Source organism: Carassius auratus, unplaced genomic scaffold (genome assembly GCF_003368295.1).
Source record: "Carassius auratus strain Wakin unplaced genomic scaffold, ASM336829v1 scaf_tig00215781, whole genome shotgun sequence".
Lineage (NCBI taxonomy): Eukaryota > Metazoa > Chordata > Actinopteri > Cypriniformes > Cyprinidae > Carassius > Carassius auratus.
In genome coordinates, this window is record NW_020528242.1 from 669,206 (window position 1) to 691,414 (window position 22,209).

The window sequence follows — 22,209 nt, forward strand, 5'->3', positions numbered from 1 at the left end:
TTCTGATGTACACTGCTGTTTTCTTGGAATAATAAAGTTGCAAGTCGTTTCATGGTTTGGTGTTCTTCTGTAGGAATTCATGACTCCTCATGTGAGAATGTTCAGTGAGCGGGATTTCAGCGAGAGAGGGATGAATGTGGACCTGCTGGAACCTGTTATTAGCATGGAAGCCACTGGCTTTGGCATAAAGACACAGTCGGTGGAAGTCCTCTCTGGCGTGTGAGTGTCTGCATGTAAACTCCTCCAGGCACCATTCTCTCTTTTTCTTCCTTTCTTTCATAACCTTCAACCTTGGTACACCGTAAATCTGTCAGTGAAATGTTTATATCCCTTGTGGGCAGCTGCTTACAGAGTTAAAATCAGAAGTAGTTCACTCAAAAATGATAATTCTGTCATTATTTAACTCATTATTTAAGTGTGCAGAAGTCACCACCCATATTATAAGTATTCTTAGTTCTCAAAATATTTCCATTCATTTTGTTCATAAGGATTAAAAGGAAGTCCTCAATACAGAGTCATGAACCAAACTAACCAACATATACATATTTTTAAGGAAGTCAGTACTTTTATTCAGCAAGGATGCATAAAAATTCAGCTTTGCCATCACCCGTATAAATTACATTTTAAAATTTGCATTTACATTTATGCATTTTGCAGATGGTTTTATTCAAAGTGACTTTGCATTCAAGGCACACATTTTGTTAGTTCTTGCTGTCCCTAGGGATTGACCCCATGATCTTGGCATTGCTACTGTAGCACTATGTTCTACTATTTGCGCTATACAGTATGTGTATATGAATGTATATGAATATATCTATATAAATGTGTGTGCGTTAAAAGGACTAACTGTTTAATGTCTGACTGAAAAGGTGGATAGCGTTTGAAAAGGCACACTTTTTGGGTGAGCTGTACATTTTAGAGAAGGGTCTCTACGGGAGTCCAGAGGACTGGGGAGCACACAACTGCAAGATCTTGTCAATTCAGCCTGTGGTTCTGGTAATCATTTGTCTACAATATCTGCCCTATTTTTGCAATGAAATTTTTTTCAATTTTATTTGTTACTCAATAAAACCTTGATTGTGTTTGAATTGCCATATCTTATAATCTCTTTTTTTCTGCCTCAGGAACAGGCTGAAGGACTGTCCAGATATAAGGTGAGTTTAAAGGACATGCCCAAATGATATGGTCCCAACTGGAGTCTGATTAAAAAGAGAAATCTGTGCAATGGATTTAAAGCTACGAGCTAAGAGTACTACAGTCCTATGTAGGACTCTTAGATTAGGGACATGAAGATGATAGGCAGGATGTGTACAGCTTTGTGAATGACAGGCATTCAGGAATTGGTGGTTTCAACTGAAGTGAAGATCTAGTTATTCCAGTTTTTCTTCTGCATATTATCAAAGTGATTTTATATCAGGAAGCACCTTTAATTAAAGCTTCATTCATGTGATACATTAATGAAACACTGACTCTTGTTGGTTCTCAGGTGCAGTTGTTTGCTGAACCAGGGTTCAAGGGAGCAATGCATGCTTTAGATGAAAACATGGCGTTCCTGCCGGAGGGCTTCTACCCCATGTCCTGCAAGGTTTTGGCTGGGAGGTGAGCAATTTTGCCTTCAACCAGAATTACATTAAATGTGAATAAAACTTTGCTCAGAATGATCAGCAAGATTTGAGTGTTTCAAAATAATCAGCATCTCATTGTGTATGTCTCTGCTTGAAGCTGGGTGGTGTTCGATGGCCCACAGTTCACTGACAACATGTATGTACTGGAAGAAGGAGAATACCCCAATCCCGAGTCTCTGGGCCTACTCAACTCCGACTGCAAAATCAGCTCTGTCCACACTGTAGGACATGTGAGTACTGAAGAGAAGAAAAAGATCCCTAGGCTATTCAGAATATTTCATTTGGTCCGACTGAAAATGAGGCTCTGAGGGTGAACCCTCTTCTTGAGCCCTATCAGATGAGTGCTGTCTTGGCACTACATATTACTTTCATTAATCATGTAGGTGTATTTTTAAGCCTTGTTAACTTAAACAACTAGAGCATTGAACATACTATTCATCTGGCTTAACAGGATGATAATTTTTTGTAAAACCAAGAATGACAATGCTGAAAATCAAAAAAAAAATACATAGAAAAAATAGAAAAAAATAAATATATATATATATTTTTTTATTAAAAAAAAAAAACATTTCAGCATTTCTTTCAACTGGGGTGTGTTCATGTAGTCTGTCACGTAGTTATATTATAGCTATGTTTTTTCCTGACAAAATATGTTGCCAAAAATAATTGACACGATTGTGGTGAGGCAAAATAAAAGTGAAAATGTTGGCAGGAAATAATTCTAGAGAGATTTCTGACATCTTCAGTGTTTTGCCGGCAAAAAGGTACAAAACACTGCAACATATTCAAAGCACAGCCTATGATTTCTATAATTAAATGATTGGATTTTGTAATAAACACATGTTCACTGTTTCTCTGTCCGCTCAGGAGTTCTCTATGCCCTCCATCACACTCTTCTGTAAATCTGGCTTCAGAGGACGTAAAGTGGTTCTGACCGATGGCGTTTTGAATCTGTCTCTGGCTGGCATTGATGGGCGGGTCAACTCTCTGTTGGTCAATGGAGGAATGTGAGTGGTTTCTGAAGCACATTCAAAGCTCAGATTTTGGTGTAAGTGTAGAACACCAAATTTAGTGTTATTGTTCTCCTTTATGGTTCATTTGGATGTGAGAATATTGTAAATGAATAGATTTTTCTCTGTGTTATTTGTTATTATCAGCTGGGTGTTGTATGAATACAGCAACTTCCATGGTCGTCAGGTCCTGCTCCATCCCAGCGAGATCGGTGATTGGCAGAAGTTCCAAGGCTGGGAGCAGATTGGCTCTCTGCGTCCGTTATTACAGGTATTAAATGCCGCATGTCCTGATTTTGCTGAGTTAGATGTGTTCCTAGATCAACATATTTTGTTGACCCTGGAACAACATTTTACTCCAAAAATATATTCTTGACCATATCCCTACACCCAAACCTAACCTTAACCACGAGTAATCCCTAAAATCAGAGGAAATGATAGATGAATGACACTGATGTACGAGCAACAAACAGTGATTTTAAGTGTAAACTTCACAAAATCTATAAACTGGATCTTCAGATCTGATTGGTTAATCACAATGTTGTTCCAGGGACAACAAAGATGTTGTCCCATGAACATGTCTCACTTGGTAAAATCAGGTTCTGCATTAAATGCCACCACATGCCTAGTTATCAAGCGAAAGTCCTAAGTGAAATGACTTGTGTTTTACTGTGTGTGTGTTCAGATCCAGTGGGGTTTGTCTAGTTTTGCTTATACAGTAGGTGTGAGAGTTAATTATTTGGGAACCGCACATATAAGGGCAGGGCAAAACCATCACAGCATCTGCACAGTAAATCCAGAATGAGACCGTTAATATCCATGATGATATAATAATACATTGTTAAGAGAGTTAAAGTTTTTCAATAGTAGTTTCTATCATTAATAGTATTGCTAGTTTTAAACATTTAAAAATGATCATGTATCTTCTGTGTCTTTCTCAATAGAAACGTGCTTATTTCCGGCTGCGTTGTGCTGAAACGGGCTACTTGATGTCTCTGACTGGACCACTGGATGATTTAAAGCTGCTCCGGGTGCAAGTGCTGGAGGAAACTGGTGGTCCAGACCAGATATGGGTGTATGAGAATGGACTACTACACTGCAAGGTACTCAAGACATTTTTGCAGATCCAATTCTGTACTCAAGTGCACCTGTGATGTTGACTCTGATTCTGTTTAATTCAATTCATGTTTATTTGTATTCACAATAAAAATTGTTGCAAAGCAGCTCCTCCACCTCCTAGCAGTGCGTTATAACAGTCCAGTCTAGAGGTTATGAATGCATGAGCTAGCCTTTCTGCTTCAGAAACAGTTTCTAAGTTGGAAGGAAACTGTTTTTGTTTACCTGTGCAAGCTGATTTTCAAAAGACAAGTAGCTGTCTGCTTACCCTGACCATGATCTCTCTCGCATTTTCCCTTCAGATGGTCGAGGACTGTTGCGTGGAGACGTCTGGAGGTGTGGTGATGGCAGGTGGCAGGTTGAATATCTCACCTGAACTAGGCAAAGACAATCAGTTCTGGAGCATCACAGGAGACGGAATCATACGCAACAATCTCAAGCCCGACCTTGTGCTGGAGGTCAAAGGTCAGTACTTCATACACTTAAATAAAAGAAAAGACAGTGAAAAGAAAAGACATGAAATTAAACCAAATAGTTGGAGTGGAACAGTATATAAACATTTACATGCATATCTGGTGTGTGTGTCTGTCATTCATAAAACTGCACCCTCCACTGACGAGCTCATAAACTCTTACTGATGACACTTTCTGACGTCACATCATACCTGTGTGGTATTTTTATTGGCAACTGGGCGATATATAAAACAAATGTATATCTCGATATTGTCCAAATTTTTATGATATTCTATATATATCTCGATGTTTGCATTTGCATTTAAATAATAAAAACATTCTAGACTGAAAAATAAACAAGCTGGAGTTTCGTGATTTAAATGAAAGCATCATTGAGCCGGTCTGTGTTCTGTCATGAGATCTCGAATGTATTGTTTGCGATTGTGCTCGCTGTATAAATGCAGTGTATAAACTCAATCGAAAGAAAGAAATACCTATGTGCTTCAGCAAATAGCTCTCCATCTGAGAGGGTTTTTAGTGTCAGTGGGAACATAGTTTTATGCAATAGAGCTTCTTTTAAATCAGAGACAGTAGACAGACAGACTTGTGTTCTTAGTTAAAAACTAAAAAAAAAAAAAAAAAGTTGAATTAGTTCCTCCAATTGCACAGTGTAAATCGGAATTGCATGCACTAAAAAAGTTGACAGAATGCACTTTCTGTACTTGTTTTGCACTACTTGAGTTACATATACATGTGTTCATTTAATAAAAAGCAGTAAGTTATCACTTGGTCTATAGTTTTTTTTATTATTTAAATGCAAATGCAAACATATCTAGATATATATAGAAAATATTAAATAATTGACAATATCAGGATATAATTTTTATATATATATATCACCCAGCGCTATTCAATGGTCTGAAACACTTTGAAAGGGAATCATTTGAAAAATTATTTTCACATGTAAAGCAGGGGATAAGGGACAACATGTAAGATAAGATTAAATTATTAATTTGAACTGTGACAATAATCTCTGTGATGAAAGCTCACTGCTGTTTGGCTCCTTTTGTTGGTCTGAATTCAGAATGAGGCTGTTTGTGGTTCAATTTCTGTGTAACTTGAGCGTCACTGTGATGTCACTCATTTCAGTGGAAACCCACATTTGATGCCACCTAGTACCCACTTAATGTATTACACCTTGGCTGTCTACATTTATTTGATCAGAAAATACAGTGAAACAATATTATAAAATATTATTTCCATTAAAGTAACAATTTTCTACTTTTATCTGTTTTAAAATGTAATTTATGTCTGTGATGGCAAAGCTGAATTTTCAGCTGCCGCTACTCCAGTCTTCAATGTCATGTGATCCTTCAGAAATCATTTTTAATTTGCCGATTTATTGCAAGAAAATCATTTTTGATTAATAGAAAGTTCAGCTTTTACTTGAAATTGCAATCTTTTGTAACATAAATCTCTATTCTGTCACCTAATGCATTCTTGCTGAAGGAAAGTATTAGTTTCTATAAACCAAACTTTTAAATGGTAGTGTAATTTAAATCTAAAGAGGTGTGTTTAAAGTTACTTCCTGTTGAAATCTTGAGAAGGATTTGAATTTCTTAATCTATTTTTCATCCAGGTGGCCAACAGTATGATAAAACCCAGGTGATTCTCAACACCTTCGATGAGCAGAAACCCAGTCAGAGATGGACTGTGGAAATCCTTTAGTGCTGGAGTCAGAACAGAACTCCTGCTATCCAGCAGAAACCCTAAAATGTCTGAAGATGTTGTGCACTAAGAAGATTATCTAAATCAAAAAACTCATAATGGCTCAGATGAGTCTCTGTCACTGATGGGATTCTTATCTTGAGATGAGAATGCGTGGGAGACCAAACCTTTTTAAATCATCAATCTAGATAACAGTTGTCTTCAGACGTTCAACTGAAGTTCATCGACTCCATCAAGGACCCTAATGATACCTGCCAGTTTCATCATCTTGTGTGTTAGTTCTCGTTTTGTCATTGCTCTACATTGACCTACAAACACAAAGTACTGTCCTGCTTGCAATGCATTGGTATTACCAAAGAGTGCGCAGTAGCATAACGATTTGTATGGAGCTGCACTTTAGGTGAACTTTTGTCTCAGTAAAGCGTCAAGGTTAATTCCGTATGTCCCAGTTTACCCCTTGCCTGTCCTAATTACACTTTATAGGGGCAAAAAGCACCTTCTTCGTTTTATAAGTAGCTGTGTATTTTGACTAAATTATTTTTTGCAAGAAATATATAAGTTGTAGATACTTCAGTCATATACCGTACTACTTGTACTATTGCCTTAATAGTTTAAGGGCTCCTAAAGGTTTTCTTTTCTGCAGCCTTTCATGTCAAATCTCCGGATGGTCACTAGTAAAGGGCTTGTGGATCTTATTGTGCCATCAGCCAATCAGCAGTCATGACATTAATTTCTTGTGGCTCTAGAGTAGTTAATCACATTAATGGCTCAAAACAACCTCGCCACAGAACTAAGCGCCCATGAGCAAAAACTGTACATTTTAAATGACATACTTCCAAGGGCTCCTGCACCAAATGAGCAGCTGTTCAGATGAATGAGAATACAAACACATATTATAGACCTCACTGAATGTCAGGCAGCATTTATTGCCTTTCAAACTCAACTGAAGGCAAAATATGGGAACTCATTGACTCGTACAATTTTACAGTCGCTGTACAAAGGTTTTTTTTTTTTTTAGTATGTCAGATTATTCTGCAAAATAAGTATAAAAAGCACTATTGCACATATTATAATTTTTTATAAACATTTCCTCCTAGCTGTGCAGTTCTGGCATCAGTTCACTCCTGCTCACAAACTCACATACATTTGAAAGATCTGTTGTTCTGCTCTTAGCTTTTTCTGTCTCTCCGTTTTCTTTTATACTGATATTTTGGTTGTTGTGTGTATGTTTGTGTACATTTTCTGACCTGTTTAGTAATCTGTTTTAGCGTTTTTGTATGTTCATGCCCATATTTCCAAAATATACTGTTACATTTAGATTTTTTTTTCTTTTCTTTCCAAGTTGTTTACGAATATGAATCATATGTAAAATAGTAATATGTTTTAAATAATGAACAGCGCTTGCCTACTGATTTTATAATGCAAAATAAAGACACTAGCCATTAGACAAATGTTTTTAATTCATCAGACACTGAAAAAAGTGCCACCATAGGTATATTTTTGGTTGCTGTAGTTACTCTTTTTGGTCCTCGATGGAGACTACAGTTTTGCCACGGGCATGACCCTGCTCTACTTTCTGAAAGGCTTGAGGCACCTGAGCAAAAGAGAACACTTCCTCCACCACGGGACGGACCTACAATGACACAAAAACACACAAATATAAGAAGTGAAATTGAACATCCTGAGAGGACTTGAATAATGCCTGCAGTTTAACGTGATGATGACTCATCTGTGTCACGTTAAATCTCATCCAAATCCACTGAATATACATTTTTAAAGTGCGCCTGTGATACATTAGGTGGTGCTCGAGTGGTGGGGGTGTCAAGTGGGTGTATACTGTGGGTGTAGTAGTGTGGTGTTGTGGTTAAAACTCGGAGCTAGTAAACAAGAAACTGCAGGTATGTGACCCACACAAGAACCAAGCTCGGAGTAGTGGATTTGCTTTGTACCTGTAAAGAGGGTGTCAAGTCACCTTTGTGGTAAATGTACTGTTGTCTTCAGGAAACACATGATGTGCTGAACTGATTTATTTCATTCCTTATCAGATGTCAATTAATTAGAATCTGAATGTCTACAATCTGAAGCATTAATAACAAAATCAATACTTTAGACTTCCAACGTGGTTAGGAGTTAACCAGAAGTCTGGCCAAACACGGTTCTAAAATATTGAAGATTTTAGTCTCGTGTATATCTTCTTAAAACACTCATTAACCACGGTCCTAAAGTTAAGAGCGGAAACATAAACATAGTTGGTTAGCAAACACAGCACTTGCAGGCACAAAAGCACACTGCTTTAAAGGAAATGAGATGAGACACATTTCCTGCCAGCTGCACTGCTGTGATGTTCTGTTTTTCTACTTACCATTATGGAAAAGCTCCTTTAAATGCTGCTTAACATCAAACAATAGAAACAGAAATAATCAAATAATATAGTACTTTAACTTTTTCATATGGTTTCTTTCTTTTCTATAATGTGTGACATTAAATTCACCGAAATCTCAGCTCCAGAACTACTCTTTCAGTGAAATGTTTTTCTTGTGCATACAGTGCGTCTGCTATCTGCAACACCTGATGTTTATCATATGGTTAGCTACACTTCACACTGTTTTTCCCACCATGAAGCTGATGCACTGTAATAACACGAGTTCATAATGACTGTTCTGTCTTGTTTCTGTGCTCAAGTAAATGTGGAAGTGTGATCACAGACATTTTGTATTGCTGGTAAAGATAAGATGTCGTTCTGTTTTGATGAGACATTTGTCTTCCTGCGAGATTCTGCAGGGGAAAATAGATTGACTTATGTAAATCACTGTCCGTGTGAACAACCCAAACTGCAAAAACTGAAAATCATGACAGATCGAAGAGACATGTCAGACACACACAGACTTCTGTACCTTTCCAGCATCTCACTGATCTCGTCCAGCGTAGGGCCGCTAGGAGCAAAGAAACCCCAGCGATAGTACACTCCTTTCCTAAGGTGCTGAGAAAGAGAGAGAGTTAGTACTCAAAAGACTTCTACTTCCCTAACTAAACAATGAAACGATGTCAGGAGATCAGGTTTAGGTTCCTGACCCTTCTTCCTTTTTTTCCATACTACTTTCACCCATTCAGGATCAGTATATACACTCATTAAATCACTAGAATATAAAATACAACTACACAATAAGGGAATGTAAAAAAAGACATAATAAAGAAAAATAAAGCACCGCAGGGCACATGGCAGATCTGTGCAAACCAGTGAAGTGAACAAACTGCAGATAAAAAGATTTTTAGTGCAAAAAAACCCTTATTCAATCTGATTAAAGTGTGATAATGAAATGTTCAGCCATTTACTGGGTCAGTATGTTAAAATGGCACCAGGAATTCATAATCTAATTAAAATGTTTTAATGATTTTAATGATTTTGCTAAGCATTTACATCATATATACATGTGCAAAATGAAAATGTTTGTACTGTACTAGCTACTATGAATAGAGTTTGTCGATTTAAAACAGCACTATCTAACTTTTGGCGCTCTAGTGGTTAATAAACAGAACTGCACGAATCCCGCGGAAGAACATTCTAACCGGAACCACTTCTCTATGTTTCCTTCTATGGCGATTAACGTAGGTGCATAGTGCACTATTGAGTGCAGCTTTAATGTCAGAAAAAAAGGTGTGGTGTGTTTCCTGCTAAGACATCAAACAACCAACCACGAAGAGTGATCTGGCAAACTACCAAAGAACATTAAAAAAAAAAAAAGAAGAAGAAGAAGAAGAAAAAAAAAACAATCTTTACAGTACAGTGCACAAAAAGGGTCAGTAAGTTTAAGATCTGTAAAAAAAAAATGTAACAATACTTTTATTCAGCAGGAATGCATTCAATCGATCAAATGAGAAAATTTAGATTTTAAACCAATGCTGTTCTTCTGAAATTTCTAATCATCATAAAAATAAAAAAAAAATAAATAAAAAATCACGGTTTACACAAAACTATTAGGAAGCACTTTTTTCAACATTGATAATAATAAGAAATGTTTCTTGAGCATTTGCTGAAATATCAGCTTTGCCATCACAAAAATTAATTATATTTTTTAATATTTAGAAAATGATCAATAATAAACGTTCTTTTATAAAGCGCCTTTAAAAGCAGCTTCTTCAAGCGCTGAACACAATATAATCAATACAATAAAAACAATACAAAATCAACACGCAAATGCAAGTTTGAAAAATTATTTATTATTTATTCATTCTGAGCATCCTTCAGTTTAAGTGAAGTTCATTTATTGTAATGATATTTCAAAGTATTACTGTTCTTAATGTCCTTTTGATCAAATACATGCAGCCTTGCTTAGCATAAGCAACTTCTTTCAAAAACATAAAAAAATCATACAAATCCCAAACTTTTCAAAAGTATTGTATAAACTCAGTATCATCCCTATTTTCAACTGCTTCTTGGGTCTGGCTTCTAATCAGACAGTAAAAATCAAGTTGAGGATGGGAGGAAGTCCTTCATTTACTTTCAGTTTATCTTTGGTTTCTTTTTCCTGCAGCTTGGTGATATTATTAACAGAATCACTGAAGTGATTCATGCATGCTGCTAATAGACCCACACAAGGTTGTGGTTATAAACAGATAAGCCGTAGACATAAGGGGAGATCCAGTCTCTGTGGCAGAAGAAACTCATTTATTCTTTCTCATCACGTAAAAGGAAAGTCCCTACCTTCAGCACTTTGCATCCTAAGGTGACTCCAGACTGCATCATTCCACCTGCGAGGCCCAGTCGGTCTGTGTTGTGCAGGACTGGTTTTACTAGAGTAACATATTTAGCACCATTCCAGGGCTTCAGAAAATCTAGTGCCCATTTCTCACTTTCACCCCCAATATTATCTAAAATCAAATCAAACCTGAAGGAGAGATAGTGAAAGGGGAATAAACTCAAAGTCAATGTCAAGTAAAAAAAAAAAAAAAAAAAAAGTCACAAACTGCTCGAACACTTACTTCTGTAATGTCTGTAGTTGTTTTTCAACCGGTCCAGCAGTGTAGTCCACAACATCATCAGCACCCAGATCTCTCACCAGCCGCTCGGCATTCTGGGAACATGTTACAGTCACATGGGCGCCCCAGGCCTTTACCATCTGTAGAGAAGCAGTAACCTAGATTAAAAAAGGTCACTTATACAGAGGCATTACATACAGATGATTATGTTTGATTACTCATTGAGGAGATGAAATAGAAAAAGTGTGACTCCAACATTTTTGTAAAATGTTTAAGGAAAATGCAAAAACTATTTTTCAATCATTATTATCACCTGTATAGCTAAGGTTCCCACTCCTCCTGATCCTCCCAGAATAAGAACACTGCATCAGGAAAGGATAGCTCTATTACAGTCAGTCTTAATTAACTCCACATCATCCATATGATTCATCCTAACCACTAAAAATAAAGTAAGACTGATATAAAATCATCCTTGTTGTGTTCAAGTGTTGCTGAGTAGAGTACATCACTATGTAGCAAGAAAAGCAGAATTTCTTGCATAAAATGATATGATTGTCTTTAAATAAGAAGAATCTGCTACATAACGTAGCATATTTGTAAAATAAATGCTTCAGGTTTTTTTCAGCTTGATTCCACGCGATATCACCCCTTGAACTGAATGAACTAAACACCTGAACTGATACTCGACTCAACAGGAACAACAGACAACATGGGACAATCACTCAAATACTTGCAAATCAGTCCTTGCCATTTCTGAGAAGAGTTGTCTTTGTTCAGGCCTCCAGTAGTGACGAGGGCAGACCAGGCTGTTGCTGCCGCATACGGGATGGATGCAGCTTCAGCATGCCTCAGTGATTTGGGCTTATGTGACACCTGAATCACAGACATGAACATTAAACATCTAGACGTAGAGGCAATGAAACGGCGTTAAGGACAACAGCTGTATTGTGCTCTTAATCTATATATGTGAATGATCCATGTGCTAAATGTTTCGTCCTACAAAACATCTGAATATTACCTCATTGGCACTGAGAACCACAAACTCTGCCAGGCTGCCCTGCTTCCACGGAGGGATAGCGGCCCACACCTGAGAGAACAAGCAGACACTGGCCTCAATAACTGACGACTTATGGTCTAGGGTTATTAGTGTCCGTTATATATATGTAGTTACAATGTTATATGGAATAATAGCTGAATATGGCACCTAATCTCCTTCTTTGAAGTACTTCACATCTAGCCCACATTCCATGATCTCTCCGGATACATCACGCGCCAGGATTAGAGGAAACTCACTGCCTGACTCTTTCATGTTCAGTGGGTCACGTTTCATGGCCATAGCAGCTGCTCCATAACCACCTACAAGAAAGATCAAAGAAAGACCCAAGTATACTATAAACTCCTACCAAAAATGTTTTAAAATATTCAATGTATATTAAAAAAAAATGCATGCTCTTTTGTAAGCATTTATGGCATTAAAGACCAGGTAAGGCCGGTCCCAACATGCCTTGTGACTCTTGATTCTTACACAATAGCACAATCAAGTGATTTGTTTTTACATGACTTTGCATAAAGGCAAACTGGTGCAAATGTAGGTTCACTCTGTATATTTAAGGAGGGTTTGTAAAGACCACTTATTTTGATCAGTAGTAAAGATATGTAATATTTGATAAAAATAATTGTCAAATAACTATACTTTGCACATGTCCTGTGAAAGACTTCAGGATGAGGTTTAGTACCTTTAAGAAAACTTGGTTCTGATGGTTCTCTTGGTTCTGTTATTATATTGTACTGTATATTGCTCAACAGATGTAAAAATTAAACCGAAAAAGATATAAAATATAACAAATAATATATATATATATAATACTGGCGCTTAAACTAAAATTAAAAATATTAAAAAAATCGAAATAGTACATAAATAAGCTTCACTAATGTCAGTTCATGATGACAAGGCAAATTATGTTTGCATGACAGTTCAACCTTTTTTTATGGAATATGGCCTTATGTCACTCGCTGTCGTAGGAAACGGTTTTTTTTACCATGTAAGATTCATACATTCATTATTTTTGACTCAAGAGAAATGGAAGATATAAACATAGTGATATGAGTGATGTGGGCTGAACGCCTGTCACTTTACCTCTCATGCTGATGTCGAGGGGATTTAAACCCGCAGCGTGCACCTTCACGGTCACTTCATTGGGATAATTGATGATCGGAAGCGTTCTTGGTGAACCTCAACACCTCGTTTTCCCCGTATTTGTCGATGACCCATGCGGGCATTACATTCCTGAGGGAGGCTGAGAAACTGAAGCTCCTCACCTAGCACACCAACCACCTTCTACACATAAACATGATTGATCAATCTAAAACACTCCAAAGCTCTTCTCCTCAGAATCTCTCACGGTGTCATAAACCCGTCATTGGTTATAAATAAAACACCTAACTGCTTTATACCATCAGGTTCAGCGAAAACGCATCTCGTGCCCTGCGAAAGTCAAAACAAACCGGTGAACTTTCACACGACTGACTGAACCAATCAGAAAGAAGAGACGACAGGACGTCAACGGGAAGTGCCATGTCAGCGTCTGGCTAACCAAAAACTAAAGGTTCACCGCAGTGTTTGCAGCGTGTTTAGGCTGGGACACCAGTAAGATCAGCCTAAAGTTTTTTTTAGCAGGCTATAATGGATATTTTAGTCTAATATCTAGACACGTGGTTTAAAATTACACTAACACAAGACTGAAACATAGACACCATTGCTGTGTCAGGGATGATTTGTGAACGTCATGTCTGTTTGCATTTGTAGGTTATGTTCTTCCATTCAGTGCTAGGGTTGTGCAGAAGCTGTTGGATCAAGGAGCAGTACTTGTTGGAAAATCTAATTTAGATGAGTTTGCTATGGGCTTAGACTCACACACATACTTTTTTAAAAGTTTGGGGCCAGTAAAATATGTTAACACTTTTATTCAGCAAGGATGATCAATGATGGCCTTAAAGGAATTTATAGTGTTTTAAACATATATTTCTAATAAATGCTGTTCTTTTGAACTTTCACTATTCATCAAAGATCCCTGAGAATTGTGTTACAATTTTGACAAAATATTTAACAGAACAACTGTTTTCAATATTGATGATAATAGGAAATGTTTCTTGAGCACCAAATCAGCATATTAGAATGATTTCTGAAAGATCATTGAAGCAAAAAAATTCAGCTTTGTATTTACAGGAATGCATTACATTTTAAAATAAATTCAGTTTAAAAACATGTTATGTTAAACTGTAATAATATTACAGTATTTTACTGTATTTTTGATCAAATGAATGCAACGTTGGTCTGCATAACAGACTTCTTTAGTAGTTAAAAGATAAAAAAAAAAAGGTACCAACCCTGAATGTTTAATCTGTAGTGCAAATAATTTTTTTAAACCAATAGATTATGCTAATGTCTGCATGTCTTCCTTAAGAGCTGGAAGTACAGATGGGGTGTTTGGTCTGGTTCATAACCCATGGAGCTAAACAGGCCTATAACATGGGCAGAGCACAGCAGATCCAGATTCTGACTTGGCAATCGCAGGAGGAATTTCAGGAGGCAGCAGTGGCATCTCTCAACAGCTTCCTGTGAATCTTACGCAAGCTATATTTAATAGCCAATATATGCCTGGACTTTTGTTTTAATATAAGCGTGCTAGTAAAGCTTAGTTCATATATTTGAGCAGGTGCTCTAAGATGAAGGTACAGGAATAGTCCTCTATATATCTGAAATAACATATCATATAATTCAATATTTTTAGCATTATTTTAAGAACAGATGTAGATATACAGTAACACATTTCACATTTTGGTCCTTGTGAGCCTTTATTATTGTATAATTTAACAAAATGTATTTGCTTAGCAATGTAGTGCTCTACATTAGATTAATAGGTGTTCGTGTGCACACCTTGAGTTATGGACTGTATGTAAAAAACCTTATTACACAAGGCTTCAGATAATGTTACATACATCTGGTCTGCTCTTTTCTTTTAGAGCTTTGGGATCTGATACAGGAGGTTCTACACAAAACCCTGGTTCTCTCTGTGGGGTTGCTCTCCACTGGGACTGTGGCACTGCTGAGGCGTTATTGAAGGCCCAGTTTGCTTTGATAGCAGCCTTCAGCTACTCTGTATTGTTTGTCAGATGTTACTTCTCTTCTTCTTCTCTATAGATTCTCTGTGAGGTTCAGGTCAGGTGAGTTGGCTGGGCAATCAAGCACAGTAATATCATGGTCAGCAAACTTGGAAGTTGGTATTGGCACTGTGGATAGGTGCTAAATCCTGCTGCAAAATGAAATCAGCATCTCCATAAAACTTGTGAACAGATGGAAGCATATAGTGTTCAAATCTCGTGCTAGATGACTTGCATTAGCTTTGGACTTGATAAAACTCAATGGAGCAACATCAGCAGACGCCACAGCACTCTTGATGCGCTTCACTACACTCCTGAACAGCCAGCCCTTTCAGCAATGACCTCTATGGCTTACCCTCCTTGTGGAGGGTGTTGATGATTGTCTTCTTGCCATGTGTGTACAGTTTTTATTATAAACAATAGAAATCACTACACAAAGTCAGATCAAACTATAGTAAATATTTGTTTTGGGCTTCCTGTAAAGTTACACCCTTCTGGTTCTCACCCCTCTTAGATATTGAGCCTTAGATACCGAAAGAAGTTATTGTAACACATGACATGCACTTTCTTCTTGTAATCTGGGTGAGAAAAATAATTCAATCACTAACACAGCTATTACAGTATGCCAAAGTATGAAGCTAAAACTTTAGGGTTGCACTCTTTTGAATTGTATTTATTTATTTTTATTATTATTTTTGAACTAAAATATCAAAATTTTAGCATGATATCTTCAATTTGCAAAGATTTTGGTGTAAAGTGAACTGTACATGCACTTTCTTGTAATTTGGGTGAGAAATTGTCTGCCAAAAAGAAAAGTAAATCACTTACAAAGCAAATTACAGTATGCCAAAAGTATGAAGCTAAAGTTTTAGGGTTGCACTCTTTTGTATTGTATTTATTTATTATTTCATTTTTGTCAACTAAAATACAAAAATTATGTCATAAAATACAAAAATTATGTCATCACGGAGGAGATGGAAGGATATTAAAGAGGAGCGACGACAGTGAAGGACGAGAGAGGACCAGGCCTGGGTTTTAGTTTGTGTTTTGGTTTTGTTTGTGCACCACAGTCTGCTGTGAGGGGCTGCTGCGCTGTTTTGTGTTATTTTGATTATTAAAGTTTGATTTGATTGTCCGCCGGTTCCCGCCTCCCTCTTCCCGCCTCCTTCTTCCCGTAATTAGGTAGTTTTATCGTTACAGTGGTGCCGCGCGGTGCCATCGAGCAGGCGAGGAAGTGTGCCGCCATGAACGCTCGAGACCCGTGGGTCGAGCAGGTGTCGTTCATCTCCAATCACTCCACTGGCCTCGCCCCGTTCCCACGGCTCTCGGGCCCGCCCCACTCGCCACAATGTCATTAAAATAGCTTTTTTCAGATTTTTTTGTGAAATATTAAATAAATAATTACATTTAATTGTAAGATTAACCTATGTTTGTATGATATTTCAATAGAGTTTGTATGATTTTATAATTATCACGCACCTGGCCTGTCTACAGACACTGACCCAGTGGAGTCGAGTTGCAGCCATGTTTGAGCAGGCAGGGGCGCGGGTACAAGACGTTTCTCTGCCACACACACAGCACTCTTTTATCTGTTACCACGTCCTGTGTTGCTGTGAGGTTGCATTCCAACATGGCACGTTTCGATGGGCTTGAATACAGTACATAAGGCTTAAACATGTCTTAAACATGTCACATAGCACATGATGCACATACATGCAAACGTGATCGATTTAAAACGTCGGTGTTATTTTAAAGCTACAATTACAAAAATAAAACTTCATCTGCTTCAAGTGCTGTGTTTCTAAAAATATCCCTTTTTGTCCTCAGGCCATCATTTAAAACTTGTTCATTCAAAGTCTTTATAGCCTCTCTCAAACGCAATCTTAATATAAAGATGTAACAACTTGGTAAAGTAACTTACCTGCTTTTACCTTGCTTACCATTAAGCTCTGACCACTTCTATCAACAAAACTTTGTTTCTACTTCTGCGTTAGTATTCACAGTTAGACAACTGTTCAAAAGTTTAGGTTCAGTAAGATCTGAAGCTTCCGTTTGTTAACCTTAGTTAACTACATTAGTTAACATGATCTAACAATTAAAATAACAAAAAAAATAAATAAAGTAGGAGTATTTCATTTTACATACTAATACATTATTAAGGATGCATTGCATTGATTAACTGACGTGACAGTGAAGACTGGAGTAATGGCTGCTGAAAGTGTCATAACAGTAATAAGCACTACTTTCTTACAATTAAAGTGCATTAAGAACAAAATTAGTTGTTCCAATTAAGCAGACAGTATACCAGTTAAGTAATATAAATAATACGTAAATGTATAAGTAGTATACTTAGTATGAAATAAATTGTATATTTATTTTTCAGTAGGGAAGGCATCTGTAAAGTATACTGTCATCCATGTGTGTAAAATGCCTTCCTGTAAAGTTACACCTTTCTGGTTCTCACCCCTCTTAGATATTGAGCCTTAGATATCCGAAGAAGTTATTGTAACACATGACATGCACTTTCTTCTTGTAATCTGGGTGAGAAATTGTCTGCCAAAAAGAAAAGTCACTTACAAAGCAAATTACAGTATGCCAAAGTATGAAGCTATAGCTTTAGGTTTGCACTCTTTTGTATTGTATTTATTTATTTTTATAATTTTTTTGTTTTTGTTAACTAAAATACCAAAATTGTCATGATAAAATGTTATGATGTTGCAAAGGTTTCGGGGGTAAAGTGAACTGTACATTGAAGTTGTGTGTTATTACGCTGCTGAGTCTTGTTCTCATGGTAGTGTTACAGAGATCAGCATTTTGAAAGATGTACACAACTTGGTAAAGTAACTTACCTGCTTTTACCTTGCTTACCTTTAAGCTCTGACCACTTCTATCAACAAAACTTTGTTTCTACTTCTGCGTTAGTATTCACAGTTAGACAACTGTTCAAAAGTTTAGGTTCAGTAAGATCTGAAGCTTCCGTTTGTTTAACCTTAGTTAACTACATTAGTTAACATGATCTAACAATAAAAAAAATAAAAGTAGGAAGTAATTTCATTTTTACATACTAATACATTATTAAGGATGCATTGCATTGATTAACTGACGTGACAGTGAAGACTGGAGTAATGGCTGCTGAAAGTGTCATAACAGTAATAAGCACTACTTTCTTACAATTAAAGTGCATTAAGAACAAAATTAGTTGTTCCAATTAAGCAGACAGTATACCAGTTAAGTAATATAAATAATACGTAAATGTATAAGTAGTATACTTAGTATGAAATAAAAAGTTACACCCTTCTGGTTCTCACCCCTCTTAGATATGAGCCTTAGATATCCGAAGAAGTTATTGTAACACATGACATGCACTTCTTCTTGTAATCTGGGTGAGGAAATTGTCTGCCAAAAAGAAAAGTCAATCACTTACAAAGCAAATTACAGTATGCCAAAGTATGAAGCTATAGCTTTAGGTTTGCACTTTCTTTTGTATTGTATTTATTTATTATAATTTTTTTTTTTTAACAAAATTATGTCATGATAAAATGTTATGATGTTGCAAAGGTTTCGGTAAAGTGAACTGTACATTGAAGTTGTGTGTTATTACGCTGCTGAGTCTTGTTCTCATGGTAGTGTTACAGAGATCAGCATTTTGAATCCTCACATTGCACTCCTTTTCTCAGAAACTATGAGGCTCAACAAATGCGGCGTCTTATCACTGAAGATTCAAAAAATGTGTTTCGCTCTGGCATTGAGGTTCTCCTGACACCCACAATGCTAAACGATGCGGCACGATACGATGACTTCGTACAGGAAGACAACAGAACGAGCAGTGCTCAGGAGGATGTCTTCTCCCAGCCTTTTAACATTGCAGGTATGCACAGGAAGTGGATTTGAGAGGGAAATTACTCCGCTTAATTCTAAGAGGTGCATCCTTTGAATGTCCTTGAGGGCTCCTCTGGTTTACCTGTGCAAATGTGATTTGTATCACCTGATCTGAAAGGCCAAATAACCTTTCTGAGGTTATTCGGGGAGTTTAGCATGGCAGCCTGCAGCTGACACTACAGGACTGGATGCTGTTGAAAGTAGCCCACTGGATGGAACAACAAGGCAACTTTCCAATGATCCGTTTGTATGGAGACTCCGATGAGAGAAAGCTGGACCGATCGGTCAGAGAAAGGACACACACAAAAAGATCATATCGAAAATGCAAAGACCGAACATGTAGAGTTCAGAGGAAGTGAAACCAATTAGAGTTAAATTTGGTGTCTAGGTACATAAGAAGTGAGAATGTGAGTGAGAATGTGAGTGAATGTGAGTGTAAATGTGTATCAGCGCACACTGGATCTATATGAGACTGTCTCCATTTTGGACGGTGGTCTGTATGATTAATTCTACTTAATTTGATTAAAATACAACTTACATGTATTCTGCAGCATTGGCATAAGTGGAGTCACTGGACGTTAAACTGATTGAGTTTATATACTTGTGATCTTGACAAATGACCCTCCTTGTAACCTTACACCATAGTACAGATATTGTAAAAAACATTGAAAACAATGCAGGGAGGGAAAACATGAATGAAAGTAATTAGTCTACTGAGAGGCTGCTTGTAGATTTCAGAATCCACAGTTTGCATGACAAGCAACGAAAACTGCATTTGTTGTGTGCAAGTTTAACCACGCTGTGAGAGTGCACACATCCTGTTTCTAACGTATGACAATAGCTTTTTACATCGGAAATGAGCTTCAGTTATGTACAGAATATAAAGTCATATTTATAGGTTTATTTTACTGAATAAAGAGAGCTGATGTCTTCCCATCAAAAGCCAGGTTGCAATAATTTTATATATTATATATATATATATATATATATATATATATATATATATATATATATATATATATATTATATATATTTATCATCTAATTTCTGTTTGTCTTAAGATTCTTGTGTTTAAATCATTGATCACATTTTGAGTTATGGTTAATTTCGATCATAATCAGCCACACAATCATGATCATGTTCAACACTGATAAACAATGTCTGGTACACATGTGACAGAAAATAAATTACATAATATTCCATGGGGTCAAGTTTTAATATCTTGGAGCTCTGTCACTTTTTAAAAATGTATACAGTTGTACAAAAGAACAGTATGAAAATTTAATCTTTAAAATTAATGCAGTATATTATATGTATTGCATATATACTGTTCAAAAATTTGGTCATCAATTATTATTATTTTTTTACATGTTTTGATATGCTTGCCAAGGTTGCATTACTTGATCAAAAAAAATTAATAAAATATTGTTAAATATTACAATTATGAAAATCACTGCTTTCCATTTTAATTTATATTAAAATGTAATTTATTCCTCTGATGGCAAAGAGCCCATACTCCAGACTTCAGCCTCACGTGATCCTTCAGAAATCATTCTAATATGCAGATTTTGGTGCTCAAGAAACATTTTGTCTTTTTATCAAAGTTAAAATCAGTTGCTTAATATTTTGTGGATCTGCATTTCTGGCTGCTGCCTCTTATAATGTAACTGTTCTGAGTTTGAGAGGTGCATATGAAATCACACACAATCTTCACATAGCAGTCTAAAAACCTGACCACAGCACAAACACACACACACACACACACACACTGGCACAATACTTGTTACAGTGTACAGGTTTCTCAAAATACAATTTAAGAATAATAATAATATAACTAATATACTTAATAAAGAATAATTACCATGAATCTCTTTAAATTATCTTCATATTCAAAACAGAAAACTATTTACCAAGAACCAGTGATGGTGGTGGTGGGGGGGGGGGTATATTAATGTTGATGTAGATGTTATCATATTAATTTAATTTTTGCTCTCACTAGCATGTAACACAAACAGTTTCATTGTCTGCAGCACTGGCATGCACTGTTATTCATACCAGTTAGTTGTCTCTCCCTTTTTCATTTCTCAGGGAGGCTCAAATTAGTACATAACTCGCAACAGGCCAAAACAAAACCACATTCATCAGTGACATCAGTGTTTTTTATATGACATTTCAGCGTGTCCTTCTGTTTTCTTTAGAACAGATGCTGATCAATTTATTAAAAAAAAAATTAATGTCAGTAAGTGACGATGACCATGATGAGCCTAGGGAGGTTTTTAGAGAGCATGAGCTCCTCTTCATAAAGGTGGATAAAGGCATTTATTTTCTCATATGTGAAATACCTCATTTTCAACAGGAATCTGTGTGATTGGAAGATTCAACAGAGGGTGAAAATGTTCTCCACACAGATTTTAAACATTCTAATTTGTCGTATTGACCAATATAAAACTGCTTCTGTGTGGCCAGTGATCCATACCTAGCTATTCTAATAACACGGAGCTTTATCAGTGGTAATGTTACTGCACCTTTAACGCTGTGTCTACACCAGGCACGTCTGTTGAGTCTACGCAACGGCCATCTACACTAGATGCGTCATAGTGAATGTTCCAAATCCATTTGTTTTGTCGTCAGATCTAAATTAAGTATGCATATTGTGTTAGAAATAGAATAGGTGCTATGCAGCACATCTGCTGTCGACAGCATCATTGATTATATAATGGGTTATATTTGTTTTTACAATGCGTGTCCCATTCACACGAAGTACAGTTTCTATAGAATTCACACCAAAGCACAATAACATTCTGTTTATTCTGAAATTCTCAAGCTCTTTAAAGCACGATAGATTAGGAATTTCTCTTGATCAGCTTTTTAATAACAGAAACAAATGATATAATCTGTGCTGTTTACGTTACTACTGTTAATGTTTATATTTTTTTAGCAGTTTGAGATTTTGTTGAAATAAAAAGTGCATTATAAATACATTTATTATTTATTATTCGCATAGAATTAGAACAAATAAAGTTCAGGTAACATTACATTTATTGTCCTTGGTTTGAATAGGCCTTAACTGAGATGTTCTCTGACTGAGCTACAACAGTTTTCATTAACCATTCACTTCTTGTCAGAAATAGGGAGGTTATATAAATTAAGAGAGAGAAAAAAGCAGTCTCTGTTTAGACAATGAGCAGAACTACTGATATAGTGATGTTCTCAACAGAATAAAGAAAATAAAATTTTCAAGGCCCGTTATTGATGACTTCA

General features: G+C 36.4%; 1 protein-coding gene and 1 pseudogene across 2 annotated transcripts in view; one reads left to right on the forward strand and one right to left on the reverse strand.

Annotated features, from left to right (window-relative positions):
- The window catches only part of LOC113095785 (beta/gamma crystallin domain-containing protein 1), a 47,259-nt gene extending 39,938 nt beyond the window's left edge, over positions 1-7,321 (forward strand). Inside the window, exons 13-22 of one of the 2 annotated variants that reach the window (XM_026261161.1) lie at positions 74-219; positions 870-996; positions 1,125-1,154; positions 1,487-1,599; positions 1,723-1,855; positions 2,493-2,632; positions 2,783-2,906; positions 3,580-3,738; positions 4,054-4,216; positions 5,843-7,321. In XM_026261161.1, coding sequence (XP_026116946.1) covers positions 74-219; positions 870-996; positions 1,125-1,154; positions 1,487-1,599; positions 1,723-1,855; positions 2,493-2,632; positions 2,783-2,906; positions 3,580-3,738; positions 4,054-4,216; positions 5,843-5,931 — 1,224 coding nt within the window. In that variant the 3' untranslated portion in view covers positions 5,932-7,321. The remainder of the gene's footprint in view (positions 1-73; positions 220-869; positions 997-1,124; positions 1,155-1,486; positions 1,600-1,722; positions 1,856-2,492; positions 2,633-2,782; positions 2,907-3,579; positions 3,739-4,053; positions 4,217-5,842) is intronic. The other variant, XM_026261162.1, reaches the window with a different exon arrangement.
- A 52-nt stretch (positions 7,322-7,373) lies between these two features.
- Positions 7,374-13,479, reverse strand: LOC113095786 (reticulon-4-interacting protein 1 homolog, mitochondrial-like; annotated as a pseudogene).
- Positions 13,480-22,209: the final 8,730 nt, after the last annotated feature.